This window comes from Paramormyrops kingsleyae, chromosome 5, assembly GCF_048594095.1.
Source record: "Paramormyrops kingsleyae isolate MSU_618 chromosome 5, PKINGS_0.4, whole genome shotgun sequence".
NCBI lineage: Eukaryota > Metazoa > Chordata > Actinopteri > Osteoglossiformes > Mormyridae > Paramormyrops > Paramormyrops kingsleyae.
Genome location: NC_132801.1, coordinates 41,696,527 through 41,709,811, shown reverse-complemented (window position 1 = coordinate 41,709,811; position 13,285 = coordinate 41,696,527). Strand labels below are relative to the sequence as shown.

At 37.9% G+C, this 13,285-nt stretch overlaps 1 protein-coding gene across 6 annotated transcripts; it reads right to left on the bottom strand.

Annotated features, from left to right (window-relative positions):
* Window positions 1-372: 372 nt before the first annotated feature.
* LOC140577604 (sterile alpha motif domain-containing protein 3-like) lies at window positions 373-8,458 on the bottom strand. Of its 6 annotated transcripts, none has more exons than XM_072712748.1 (6): window positions 8,298-8,458; window positions 6,707-8,115; window positions 3,008-4,400; window positions 2,620-2,787; window positions 2,429-2,524; window positions 373-1,371 (listed from the first exon to the last, which is right to left on the bottom strand). In XM_072712748.1, the coding sequence occupies exons 3-6, from the start codon at window positions 3,959-3,961 to the stop codon at window positions 1,054-1,056; spliced, it is 1,536 nt and encodes a 511-aa protein (XP_072568849.1). In that variant the 5' UTR covers window positions 3,962-4,400; window positions 6,707-8,115; window positions 8,298-8,458; the 3' UTR covers window positions 373-1,053. The 6 variants fall into 6 exon arrangements, with proteins under 6 accessions (XP_072568849.1, XP_072568848.1, XP_072568850.1 ...); XM_072712747.1 differs by having other exon boundaries at window positions 3,008-3,964; XM_072712749.1 differs by having other exon boundaries at window positions 7,627-8,115.
* Window positions 8,459-13,285: the final 4,827 nt, after the last annotated feature.

Sequence of the window (13,285 nt, the reverse complement as noted above, 5' to 3'; positions counted from 1 at the left end):
AAGTAGGTTTAACTGATTATTTTAAATTTACACCAACTCGACTTTCTAAGTTAAAAGAACATTCTTTAATGAGCACTTTTTACATACTGAATCAAGTATAGTTAACTTGTACTTATTAATTACCTGTAACTAAAAGCAATTAGTTGCTGACTAATACATTTTTAATGTGAAATTTACTGAACATATTTAAGTTCACTTAAGCTGTATAAACTCTATTGTGACTTAAAACTTTGTTGACTTTTAACTCAAAAGTGTACAACAGATACTTAATTTTTTTTAAACTGATTACTTAAAAATATTTATGTAGATTTAACTCAAAATCTGTGAATACACACATTAACCAAACATTTAAAGACAGATTAACACAGGCAATTTAAATGCAAGTTACTCATTTATTAAGTAACCATAAAACATTAACCAAACATGAACTTGGTCAAAGTTGTTTGACTGATGGTAATGTATACTTCACAAACAGTGAAACATTGAAACTATATGAAAAATTGCCTCATTTTTTAAATCTCACTTCTAGAACTTGGCAATATGGATAAAACTACTGCACATTATACTGCTGTGATTTATTTTATTTTTTTTTTTAACAAAAAAAGTATCCAAAAATATACAATACCAGTATTTCTATAAAACATGCTGCTCAATGGTTCACACAACACATAATGACCTAATAAATGCAGCAATATAAAAGCATCTGTCTCAGTTAACAGTATATGGAAAATATTAGACTATCACCAAACCTAATCACTTCTATCCCAGCCATGAAACATTAAATCAAATTATGAGTGACCTAAACATAGTACAAATGCCTAAATGCCCCAGCAGAAGTATGGACAATTGTTTTCCATATCGTTTTACTCTTTCATTATAATAATTCCAGAAGCTGAGCAGTAACTCTCTAATGTGAACAACAATAAAATGTAGAAAACGTAAAACAAAGTACAGAAAACCCACAGAAAGTGCAACTTACATTGCATTAAGGTATAACAAAAGTGACTGCAGTGCATGCGCACAAGTAATGAAACAACTTACAGTACATTCAGATTACTCCACTGCCAAAAGGTCATTTTTAAGACTTAACACCCTGGGCCTCAACTTCCCATCATCTAGTCCCATCAAGACTTTTTGGATAAAGTCAAATGTGTTGGCCAGGTCTTTTGGGTAACTTAGGTGAAGGCCATAAATGAGACCAAAAAGCATGACAAATCCATCAGCCAGGGTGGTGCAATCAATTACTACATTACCCTCTAACACAACCGCAATCCTTTCTGGGCAGAAGAACTTGGCATCTGTTGAACTGGTGTTGATTAAGAGGAGTCCAACTGTTATGTCATCAATGTCAGGTTCATCAGACTGCGCCACCTGTAGACAAGAACAAAGAGGAGTTCTCTACTCCAGATTGCCTAAGCTATCCTTAGGCCAATTTGAATTGCATTGCGAATTGCACTGAGATCTATGACTGCAAAGGCACCATAGGAATCACATTTTTTTCATACCCATTCAATGACCAACTACACAGCATAACAGATACACCAGATCTCTATAGGGGTCAAAAAATTAAACATTTGATTTGTCACATGTCTGTAGAATTCTAAAACATATTGCGACAAAATTAATGGTCTTTTTACCGTTGTTGCTTGCTGAGAATCAATGTAATATATGCATAACATAAAGTGTATGTATAGAGTAAACTTAATTTAACAAACACATTTCTAGCATTAGTTCACCAGCCTCCACAATTACAACAGCCAACACATTTTAAATAAGATAATTTGTTTAACATGTCCTTTAAATTTTCAAAAAAAGTCAATTTATTGAAGGACTGTTGAATTAGATTTAACCACAGTAACTACAGTACATCTCTAATTGATATATTCAGCAGCTGCAACTACAACCTGAATGGCAGCTAAGCAGAAGAGATAGAAGGTCTGATGACATATCATATTAATCAATAATTGGTGCCAGAACAGTCTTTTAAAACTTTTTTCTATATATTAATTTAACTTCCATCCATCCATTTTCTAACCCACTTATCCTTACTGGGTCACGGGGGGTCCGGAGCCTATCTTGGAAGCTGCAGGCACGGAACAACCCAGGACAGGGGGCCAGCCCATCGCTGAGCACACTCAAACGCCATACGGGCAATTTAGTAATGCCGATTAACCTTAGCATGTTTTTGGACCGTGATGGGGAAACCGGAGTACCCGGAGGAAACCCCACGATGACATGGGGAGAACATGCAAACTCCACACACGTGTGACCAGGGCGGGATTCGAACCCTGGCCCCAGAGGTGTGAGGCAACAGTGCTAACCACTGCACCCTAATTTGTAAACTTTATAAATAAAATTCTATCAAATATTTTACACAAAAACAGATGAATGATAGACTGCATTAATTCCAAACAATTTATTAACTTACATCCCACAGCTTCAGGAATCTTGAGTCATCCTCATGTAGATATGCAGGGAGTGCACGAAGGACAGCAGCACGTCTCACATGAACGTCAACTTGTTCCTTGAGGGAGAGAGCATACGTATTACAGTTCAACCAAATATCAACCAAAACCCTCCAATAGGTATGTCATCTACCAGAAAGGGTAACCAACATACCTGGAGGTCATAATTCCTGAACAGCTGATCCAGAACCTCAGCTACTCTCCCTGTGCGAGCAGCCTTCTTCCTGAATAAACTCTGAAGACGGGGGGCATGTTGGTCCAACACAGCATAGAAGTGGTTCTTCAGATTCATGTTTGTGATTCTATGGAATTCAGCACAGATCTGTACAAAAAAAACCACATTTGTATATAACATTATCAAACATTTATGGAAACTGTAACACCATTGCCTGTTAAAGGAAAACATTAACTTAACAGGTCACAACAAGTTTTAAACCTGTATGTAAATCTGAGTAAAACCAGCCAAGTTACCACTAATACAAAATTATTACATTAATTAATCTAATCTAGTCAAAGAGATATAATAAGGAAAATATTTTCACCTGAGATTCCATTTTAAGGGTAGGCCAACGGTCAAGAATCTCACAAACGGGTAGCTCATCACCGATGACCTCTTTCCGCCGCAGTGCAAAGGTGGTTTGCATCAACTTTGTGATCAGGGGAAGATTTCTATCATTCATCTGAACTTGATCTACAATTTGCAGCCGCAATTGTTCAAGGCTTGCAGGATCTTCACCTCTAGGGAAATTAGGAAGGAAATTCACTTCTGCCCTCTTTGGTCTTTTAATGTTAGTATGGGAAGCGTGTTTGTCTGGATTGTTTCTGCTTCTCTTTCCAGAATTTACAGCCACCTCGTGAAAGCCAGCCCGACTTAACTTGGTGCGGTAGTTCCCCATCTTAAACTTCAGACTATTTTTCCAACCATACCATCCAGTCCGAGATCCTGGCTCTGTTAGACAAGGATCCTGAGTGACAAGTGCTTCTGTTACCATTGAAACATCCTTATCATTGGGGTATGCTTTAAAGCTGTGCATTTTAGCTGCAAGGGTCTCGAGGATGTCATGTTTTTGTCCCCTAGATAATTTGAGCGTTTTCCCTGTTCTCTCGTATGCAACATTTCCTTCACCAAGAATGAGTTCTACCTCATATGAAAAAGTAGGCACTGGAAAAACATCAGGCCATCTCTCAGTCCTGTCTGGAGTAATGGCATGGGGCAATATTATTGTGCCATCTGATGCTACTGAACTGGCGTCAGTCTCAGATCTTATAACTTTTAGCACAACCTTCTGTGCAAGCTCTTCAATGTCTAGAAGTGAACAAAGCTGCCCGTCGAAATCTGGATCTTGGTATGATAAGCTAAAGTCAAAGTCTAGCTTAAACTTTTCTTTGATCATTGTTTTTAGCTCGTCCACAGATGGTGGCCGTGAAGACAGAGTCATCTTCCTGACTATGTCTGTGGAAATATGGATATGAAGCAGGAAGTTTTGAGCTGCCATTTTCTATAAGAAAAAAAAAAAAAAAAAAAATAGAGGGACAGGATCAATGAGTAACATTAATAACAATCAATTTGTTCCAAAAAAAATTAAGCAATTTGCAATCATCATTTACCTCAAATGCATAATGCTCGCAATACGTAAAAGTAGTCATGGTGTGGAGTGATATTTTATGTTTGTGATTTGTATTCTTTTTCTTTTTACAAATCTTATTCATTTCTTTTAATGAACAAACAGAACAAGGTTCCCACTTGAAGAAACATTTCAATTTAAGTCTCTGATCAAAACAGACCTTTTTTGTGTTAATATCAAATGCCCATCAATATTATATGCTGTGAGACTTTGTGTGTCATTTAGCTCTGACAGCTGATACACAGAGAAGCTGCCTGATGACGTCAGCTCAAAAGACCTCAAGTGCTCACTGTACCAGCATTCATAGTTCCTGCAAAGGAAGGAAGCAGTGTTGTTCACAAGCAGTATGTTTTCAATCCTGCTGAATTTTGGAAGTCCACCTGCCTGGCCTGCAGAAACTAACATTCCACTTGCATAGTCTGTTCCATTTATGGTGACCTTTGAGGTACTGTATATGTTTTCCCTATCTGTCTTTGTCTGTATGAAGTCTTTTGCCACTTCTGGTAAAGTGGCAACATAGACAGAGGTGACACTTGAGGCGTGTGTGTGGGGTTTGAAAAATAATGGAGCACTGAGATGATACGCCATCATGTGCTGATGTCTGGTAGCAAGAGTTTTCAAGACATTCTTGAAATTCTGTGTGTCATGTATAACCTTTTTAAAAAAACGATGTTTTCCCTCAAACCTCATGGTCCATAGGTGAACCAGAGGCCCAAAACACTTTGTTAGTTCTGGGTAGTGCTCAATATAATGATGTTTGGGTCGGAGCTTAAAGTAAGGAAACACTGCCTGAAGGCTCTGTCTGTGGTCACTTATCTTAGTCTGCATGTACTGGATGGATTCCTCTGTGAAAGATGGAGACAACACCAGCTGCACAATTTCTTTCAGATCCATCAATAAGGCCCATGCTTCATCTCCTTCAGGAACTTTACTTCCCACCATGAGTGGCAATAACCTCAGTAAAGTGGAATTTTCATGCCCATTCCCACCAATGCTTAGTTTAGCTGCAAAGTTCTTCGGGATTGGTTGTGGTTTATCAAGCCTGTCCGAGTGCTGATACGGAAATGTGCGGATTTTTGTGTTCAGAAATTCAAGAGTGAAATACTTAAGGTGAATCATCTCACTGATGCACAACGCCAGTTCAACTGGTACAATACCTTCAAACAGGTCATGAAGTACATCGGGTGGGAAACCTGTAATGGGATGAAAATGCTGCAGTGTGTTCCTGAGAACACAGCTACCCTTAACACCAAGATGACTTGCATTTTCGCCTTGCACAACATTCTGTACATGAAGATCATGACAAGCTCTTGTTCTCACACTGAACTCTCCTTCAGAAACTTCAGTAGACTGTATCTGATCTACTGTACAGCAACAGAATCTGCAGACATATGGTCCTCGAAAAGACTGCACAAAGCCTGCAAGACCATTGGCAGCCAAATTATCAGCTGCAACGCAAAAAACAGTTCCCCTGACACAGTGTCCAAGGGTTTCAATGAAAATGCCATCTTGCTCAAGAGTGCTCAAGTCCTTTAACAAAGGTGACAGAACACTTTCATAACCACACTTCTGCAGGTCAGGTACTTTGCACAGCAAAGCTAACTGTATGACATGTAGGTTGGACCTATACTGACTTGGTATATTGGCAAGCAACCAATAGACAGCAAAAAGCTTGTGGATCTTCCTAGCTGTGCCTAAAGGATTAGCCAGTTCAATGTCATCAACATACAAAATCAGTGATAATTTCAGCTCTTCCGCCTGCGACAATAACAGATTTTCTTTGAAATACGTTCCATCTTCATGGGATGCATACAACCCAGGCAGCGAGGGTTTAACTTCTTGAATCTTGTCAAGAAGGTCTGTGTTTTTAAACATTGTTTGGAGCATGTGTAGTATTGGAATATACACTGCTGTATGTCCACTGGAATCTAGAGTATACTGCACTGGCAATACCAGAGGGTAGTTACTCTTCACAAATGTTTTCCTCCTCTTAGCAGTGGAGAGCTCTGCACCTTCCAAAGTAGCACTGACAAAGACATTACTTTTCATGAGAGCATCCACCAATTTATTAAGAGAGGCATCACTGACAGACTGACCATGCTCTTGCAAAACTCTAACAATAGTCTCTCTCACAAGAGGTTGGGACAATGAGAAGATATGCATCAAATTTTCAACTATGTCTTGTATAGCCATCTCCGACACATGAAGAACACTGTGCATTTTCAAGAACAAAGAAGCCAAGTTATTTCTCAACTGAACTTGCAATTCACTACAGTCATAACTAAGATCTGGCTGATTATACCCAGGAGCATCAAGCTCAGGAGAGGCCTGAGAGGGATCAGCCTCATCACATTCAACCTGACTCTGCACCAAGTGGTTGTCAGTATTTATCAAAACAATGTCATTTTTAAAATCTGAGACATCACAGTCTGGATGATTCCTACTTTTGTGTGCATTAAAGGAGGAATACACATTAGAACGGTAGTGACAATTTTTAAATGGACATTCCACCATCTCGTGCCGTTTTAAATGTGTTCTCAAATGGCTAAGAAGAGTATCATCATTAAATGGTTGCTTGAATCCACACAATGAACATATGAATGACGCACATCCCACCTGATTTTCACTATGCAGAACTGCCTCAGAATGTGACCGTGTCAAGTGAATTTTCAAAGCATTTACTGAAAGAAATGTGCAGACACAATCATCATAGAGACAGGGTAATGGACTGACAAGGGAAAAACTGCTATGATGCAAACGACAGTGTCCAAGTAACTGTACTCGTTTATCAAAGACAGCAGCACAAAGTTTGCACCTCCAAGCCATTGGAAATCACATTTTAGTAACAATATGAAATATACGTATATGAAGAGAACAGATCATCAATCAGTTGCTTCAGTTTTAGCCTGAAGAGAGAATATTAAAAGATTAGCATGACTGATAAGAAATACAAAACACCCTACATATAGTTTACTATACACTACTAAACTATATATTAAAAGTTAATTCTACACTATCAAGTTCTGAATCGAGACAGTCAGAAGAGGTCCGTTAATTTTTGACCGCGCGCTTTTGTTTCACGTATTGATTTTCAGGTTCTTTACTTAGCTGATTACTAGCCAAAATGTTTTTAATTAACATGTTTCACAAATATGCAAACACTCCGATTATAACACTGATGTTTTTGCATCAAATTATAGTAAAACCTCTATGCACTAATTAAGTTAGCTAGTTCTAACAAAACATGCCCGAACATGCATGACAATTAAAGATGCATCAGAATCTGAATTAACAAAAAGTTGAATTTATGAGAAGTAGATTCACTCTAAACTTTCCAGTCTAAGATGTTAATAAAAAAAATCTATATACAATGCCTTCCACTTTTTAATATACTGTTACGTTTATACAATATGCCTTCATTCACTCGATCTCATATGCGTGCAATTAACTTAACTGCTGAGACTCTAAATGCATTTGAAAAAGAAAATAATAAAACACAACACTTAAATATCAACACATAACCTTAGTTAACTCACCAGATTAGCCCGGTCAGAGAGAAAATCAGGATAATGGCGTTCAATGCAGTCAGCACAGTGGTGAAAGTTCGACACGTTTCACCCGAAAATTCTTCACTGGCAGCCCTATAACGCTAAGGATATGTCCTCTTCTGCTTTAGCTTCGAAAATTATCCGAGTTGTTCACAGGTGAAAAACTTTTATCCGCGTTTCTCATTCGACGCGAGCAGATCAGACATGGCCGACATTTTCCACCAACTCCCGCGTTCAAAGTGCGTGACATCAGACGAATGTTATGAAAATATTTGAGTACTATGACAAAAAAGACTCAAATGAGTTGATCACTGTAAACTTAAAATTAAAAAATAGTACAGATGACTCAAAATATTAGAGGTGAATTAACTTTTTCAAATATTTGAGTTTACAAAGCCTAGTTTATTTGACAAGCTTTTACTGTTCGGTCTTACAGTGTACCATGGCATATGTTGATCCCCAACGAGTTGTACAATCCTAAAATAACAACATATTAATGACAATTAATGTTGTGATCATTTATTATAATTAAATAATATTATATTTGATTTACAAGTATTATTTCTAGTCTGACAAAAATGTCATTTTTCTTATTTTTCACTAAGATGGTTGTGCCACAAGATAAATATTAAGCAAATAAAATATAATAATTTATGTACCGTTATCAGCATACGTTGAGGTAAATTTAGCTGTTCCTGCGCCTTGCGGAGCTCTTGTTGCCTCTTCCAGCTGCAGTAAGGGTTCACTGCTTATACACAAGTGACGTCACAGGCACCCGTCAAGGCAGGTAGCGGCAGCTGCCACTTCTTAGCGGCAGCTGCCACTCCGTTACAGGCACCTGTCACGGCAGGTAGCGGCAGCTGCCACTTCTTAGCGGCAGCTGCCACTAAGGAGCTTGGCAGCTGCGCAGGTCCCGTTCGAATACAGTGCCTGCCGGGGTACAGAGACAGCCACCGCCGCTCGTGGAAGTAAACCCGAGATGCTGTGCACGGCTACGATAAACTGGAATACGGAAATAAATTGAGGACTTGTTTAATCTTTGTATGACTACGAATTATATTATTGTTGCTGACTGTACATCTCTTTAAGATAATATTTGAGAAAGCAATGATTGTACTGTCGCTAGTGGCGCTAAACAGTGACAGGAGCCGTTCGGGAACAGTGCCTGCCGGTAGTGGCAGGTCACGTAGCAGCTCTAGTGGCAGGTGCCGTTCAGATACAGTAGAGAGGTACCTACCCGCCACTCCTGGAACTAGCCTAAAGAGATTCTTTACATCGGCTAAATGATCAAAAGCAATGATTGTGCTGTCGCTAGTGGCGCTAAACCAGGGGTGTCAAACATACGGCCCGCGGGCCGAATATGGCCCACTATGGTGTCCAATACGGCCCGCGGGATGATTTGAACAATAGTATTAAATATCAAATCTTTTTTATTATCATTATTATTAGTAGTAGTAGTATTAAAAAGGAATAAGAGTGTTAATGAACAGTTTCTGAGGACTTGTTAAATGCAGTTTTACAGAATATAGTGTATTTGTTGTAATTTGATGCACTATGATTAAAAAAAAATAATAATAAATTCGGCCCGCACATGGTCACATTTTCTTGTCATCCGGCCCTCACCCTAAAATGAGTTTGACACCCCTGCGCTAAACAGTGACAGGAGCCGTTCAGTTTCCCTATGTTTCCCCTTGAAATGCGCGTTCACGATCTAATTTGAAATCAATACGCTAGATGGCAGACTTCCGAGAATTTCGGGTTTTGAAGCCTTTCTATATATATAAGTATTCCGTTCACCATACACGTTTTAAACGTCAAGTAACCACGATTGTATTTCTTTCCTGTTTATATGTCATTGTGTATTATACCACATTTACAATAAATTAAAAAAGACACACGTTAATAAACAGCTGTCATGAAATGCTCGTATCGTCTTGGAAGAATTTGCTTCTATAACACGATTGCTATGAACCAACACATAAATAATGACTCGTATAAATAGATTTACACTGCTCATAATCCAAACTATCATATTGATCTACATACAGAAGTTCGTGATACTGGATTAAAAAATTTTTTCTATTATTATTGATTATTATTAAGTACTGATTGGTTACACTTAGCTGTCTATGCATCTATGTTATACTGACAGTGAAATACTCTCCAATGTACCACTCTCATTGCTAATATACAGGGGAAACCGATTTGCCCAGTGGCCAGGCAAAATGGTTCCCCCCTGCTATATGGTATAAGCAGTAATTCCCAGGCACTATATTGAGCACACTGATCTGTCTATAGGTCCATGTGATACTGACAGTGAAATACTCTCCAATGTACCACTTTCATTGCTAATATACAGGGGAAACCGATTTGCCCAGTGGCCAGGCAAAAGGGTTCCCCCCTGCTATATGGTATAAGCAGTAATTCCCAGGCACTATATTGAGCACACTGATCTGTCTATAGGTCTATGTTATAGTGACAGTGAAATACTCTCCAATGTACCACTCTCATTGCTAATATACAGGGGAAACCGATTTGCCCAGTGGCCAGGCAAAATGGTTCCCCCCTGCTATATGGTATAAGCAGTAATTCCCAGGCACTATATTGAGCACACTGATCTGTCTATAGGTCTATGTTATACTGACAGTGAAATACTCTCCAATGTACCACTCTCATTGCTAATATACAGGGGAAACCGATTTGCCCAGTGGCCAGGCAAAATGGTTCCCCCCTGCTATATGGTATAAGCAGTAATTCCCAGGCACTATATTGAGCACACTGATCTGTCTATAGGTCTATGTTATACTGACAGTGAAATACTCTCCAATTTACCACTCTCATTGCTAATATACAGGGGAAACCGATTTGCCCAGTGGCCAAGCAAAATGGTTCCCCCCTGCTATATGGTATAAGCAGTAATTCCCAGGCACTATATTGAGCACACTGATCTGTCTATAGGTCAATGTTATACTGACAGTGAAATACTCTCCAATGTACCACTCTCATTGTTAATATACAGGGGAAACCGATTTGCCCAGTGGCCAGGCAAAATTTTTCCCCCCTGGTATAAGGTATAAGCAGTAATTCCCAGGCACTGTATTGAACACACTGAACTGTCTATAGGTCCATGTGATACTGACAGTTATATCGGCACTATCGGCACACGGTGGAAAGGAGAAAACCGAAGACGCCATTTGCAATAGATATTATTGGCCTGGGATGACAGTTGATATTCGAAACTGGGTTAGTTCTTTTTTTCTTGTACATTATTATATTAACAGTTATCTTGTCCCACTGACAAAAATTAACTGCACTGTGATACTGCACAGTTTTTAAATCATCACAGACAAGTGTAAAAGTTGGACTAAATATTGTTCATTACCACCCACCAATAAAAAGTAATTACTAAGTACTACACACAGGCTAAAATGAATCAATAATAGCATTTATGAATCATGTACAATAATGCTACAGCTTACAAAACCATAGTTTAAACACTTCATCGTGACCTTCTGACATAAGGAAAAATGTCTTGCAAGGTGCTTAAATTAATCTGTGTTTTGATGTTATTATTAATATCAGTTTGGGTTATTCATTGTATTACTGTTAATATTATTTTTAGTCTTTTACATAGAGTAGCAACAAAAGTATGTTATTAATCCTGAACTTAGAGCTTCATTCAATACTTTGCGTGCAATGTCTAACAACCTATGGCACTTTACTGAATTAATTCAGGAATGCACTATAATTCACTATTTTTATTTCTAATATGTTTTCTCTTAACATAATAGATGTTCTTTTTCTAACTACAGATTAAACAATGCTCAGAATGTCAATCAAAGAAGTCTGTCAAATCCATAGAAGAGCACACACCCATCATTGTAAGTCTTCATTATTTGATTTTTGATTAGTATGTTGGATGACTTTTAAATTGAACAACTGATATATTTTTTGATATATGACAGGTAACTGAACCATGGGAGTTAATTGGCATGGATCTTGTGGGCAAATTGGCCATGACGGACAGGGGAAACCAGTACATATGTGTGCTGATAGATTATTTCACGAAGTGGGTGGAAACATTTCCACTGCCATCGAAAAATGCTGAAGATGTCACTATGTGCATAGTGAACTTTTGCTACAGATTTGGTGCACCGAAAAGGATTCTGACAGATCAGGGAAGAGAATTTGTAAACAAGGTTAGATATATATATATATATATATATATATATATATATATATACACTGTATATATATGTATGAGTGTTGTTTAGTTTGTCATTTCCTAAGTATAATACATTATATACATTTGCTATTTATTATTTTTTCCAAACCTTTTTTTAAATTTGCAATTTTGAACTGGATGTGGTCAATAGTGTATAGAACAATAGTAACATTTACATTTTATACAGACACACTCCAACAAATTGTAAAAGCAATGAACACGAAGAAAAGTGAAGTGGTCTCTAAATTTTTTCCATGGCTATATATACTTGTTCTTAACAAGTTATTAAAGATTATACTTTTGTGTGAAATGCTGATCCCGTTCTAATCGTTGGTGTTTACTTAACATCAAAGTAACCTCAATCTACATTTAGTGGTAATTTATTTTGCAGATCATAGTATTTATTATGAATTGAAAAAAATTAACATATATATTCTTAACTAGCTCAACAAAGAAGTCTGCAGCATCTTTGGAATCGACCGGAGTTTTTGTTCTCCATACCATCCCCAGACCAATGGTTTGGTTGAAAAAATGAATGGGACCATACAGAGGTGTGTGTGTGTGTGTGTGTGTGTGTGTGTGTGTGTGTATATATAATAGTGAGTGAACCGAACTGTGCCCCAAAACCATGATACGATCCGAACCGTGGATTTGTGAACCGGTGTATGTATATGTGTATGTACTGTACATGACATTCATCATGTTATATTACTTAATTCTTATATTAATTAACTGTTAATGTTGTGTTAATCAGGGCTTTGGCAAAGCTTTATCAAGGTGAACCAAACCAATGGGATCGCTATCTGGATGCCGTTACATTCAGCATAAGAACCAAAAAGCAACTTACAACTCAATACTCCCCTTACTATTTGCTTTTTGGAAGGGAAGCACGATACTTTTCGGAGGTCCCACAAACATTCGAAGTGAGTACATGTTCAGTTTATTTTAAAAGTTACATTTATGCAAAAATATCTTCTTTTTAATTTCATTATGTCTTATGCATTTAACAAAGGTCAATGAAACAGTGGAGCAAGCCATTCAGATTGAGGCTGTCAACCCTGCTCTTCAGCTGCAGGAAAAGGTCTTTGAAGTGGTCAGAAAAAATATGAAAGCATCAAGACAGAAAATAAAAGGCAAAACAGACCAACATAGGGGTATGACATCTCTTAATTTTAAAGTGGGGGATAAAGTGCTCAGGAAAAACATAAGAAGTCAGCAAAGAAAGGGAGGAAAATTAGATCCAGATCTTCTTGGGCCATTTAAAATAACAGAAATTCAAGGAAAGAATGCTGATTTGATTAATGACCAAGGGATCAAATTTAGCAAAATAAACCTGGATCACTAGATCCATTACATGGAAGACAGTCCACGTGTCCCACATAGACTATATCCCTCTGGTGCTTCTGTGGGTCCAGTAGATAA

Coding starts and splice junctions, on each gene's coding strand:
- LOC140577604 (XM_072712747.1), bottom strand. CDS start 6,916: ATGGCTTGGAGGTGCAAACTTTGTGCTGCTGTCTTTGATAAACGAGTA. Junction 3,965..6,706: donor TTCTGCATAGTGAAAATCAG/GTGGGATGTGCG, acceptor TTTTTCTTATAG/AAAATGGCAGCTCAAAACTT. Junction 2,525..2,619: donor TCAGGAATTATGACCTCCAG/GTATGTTGGTTA, acceptor CTCTCCCTCAAG/GAACAAGTTGACGTTCATGT.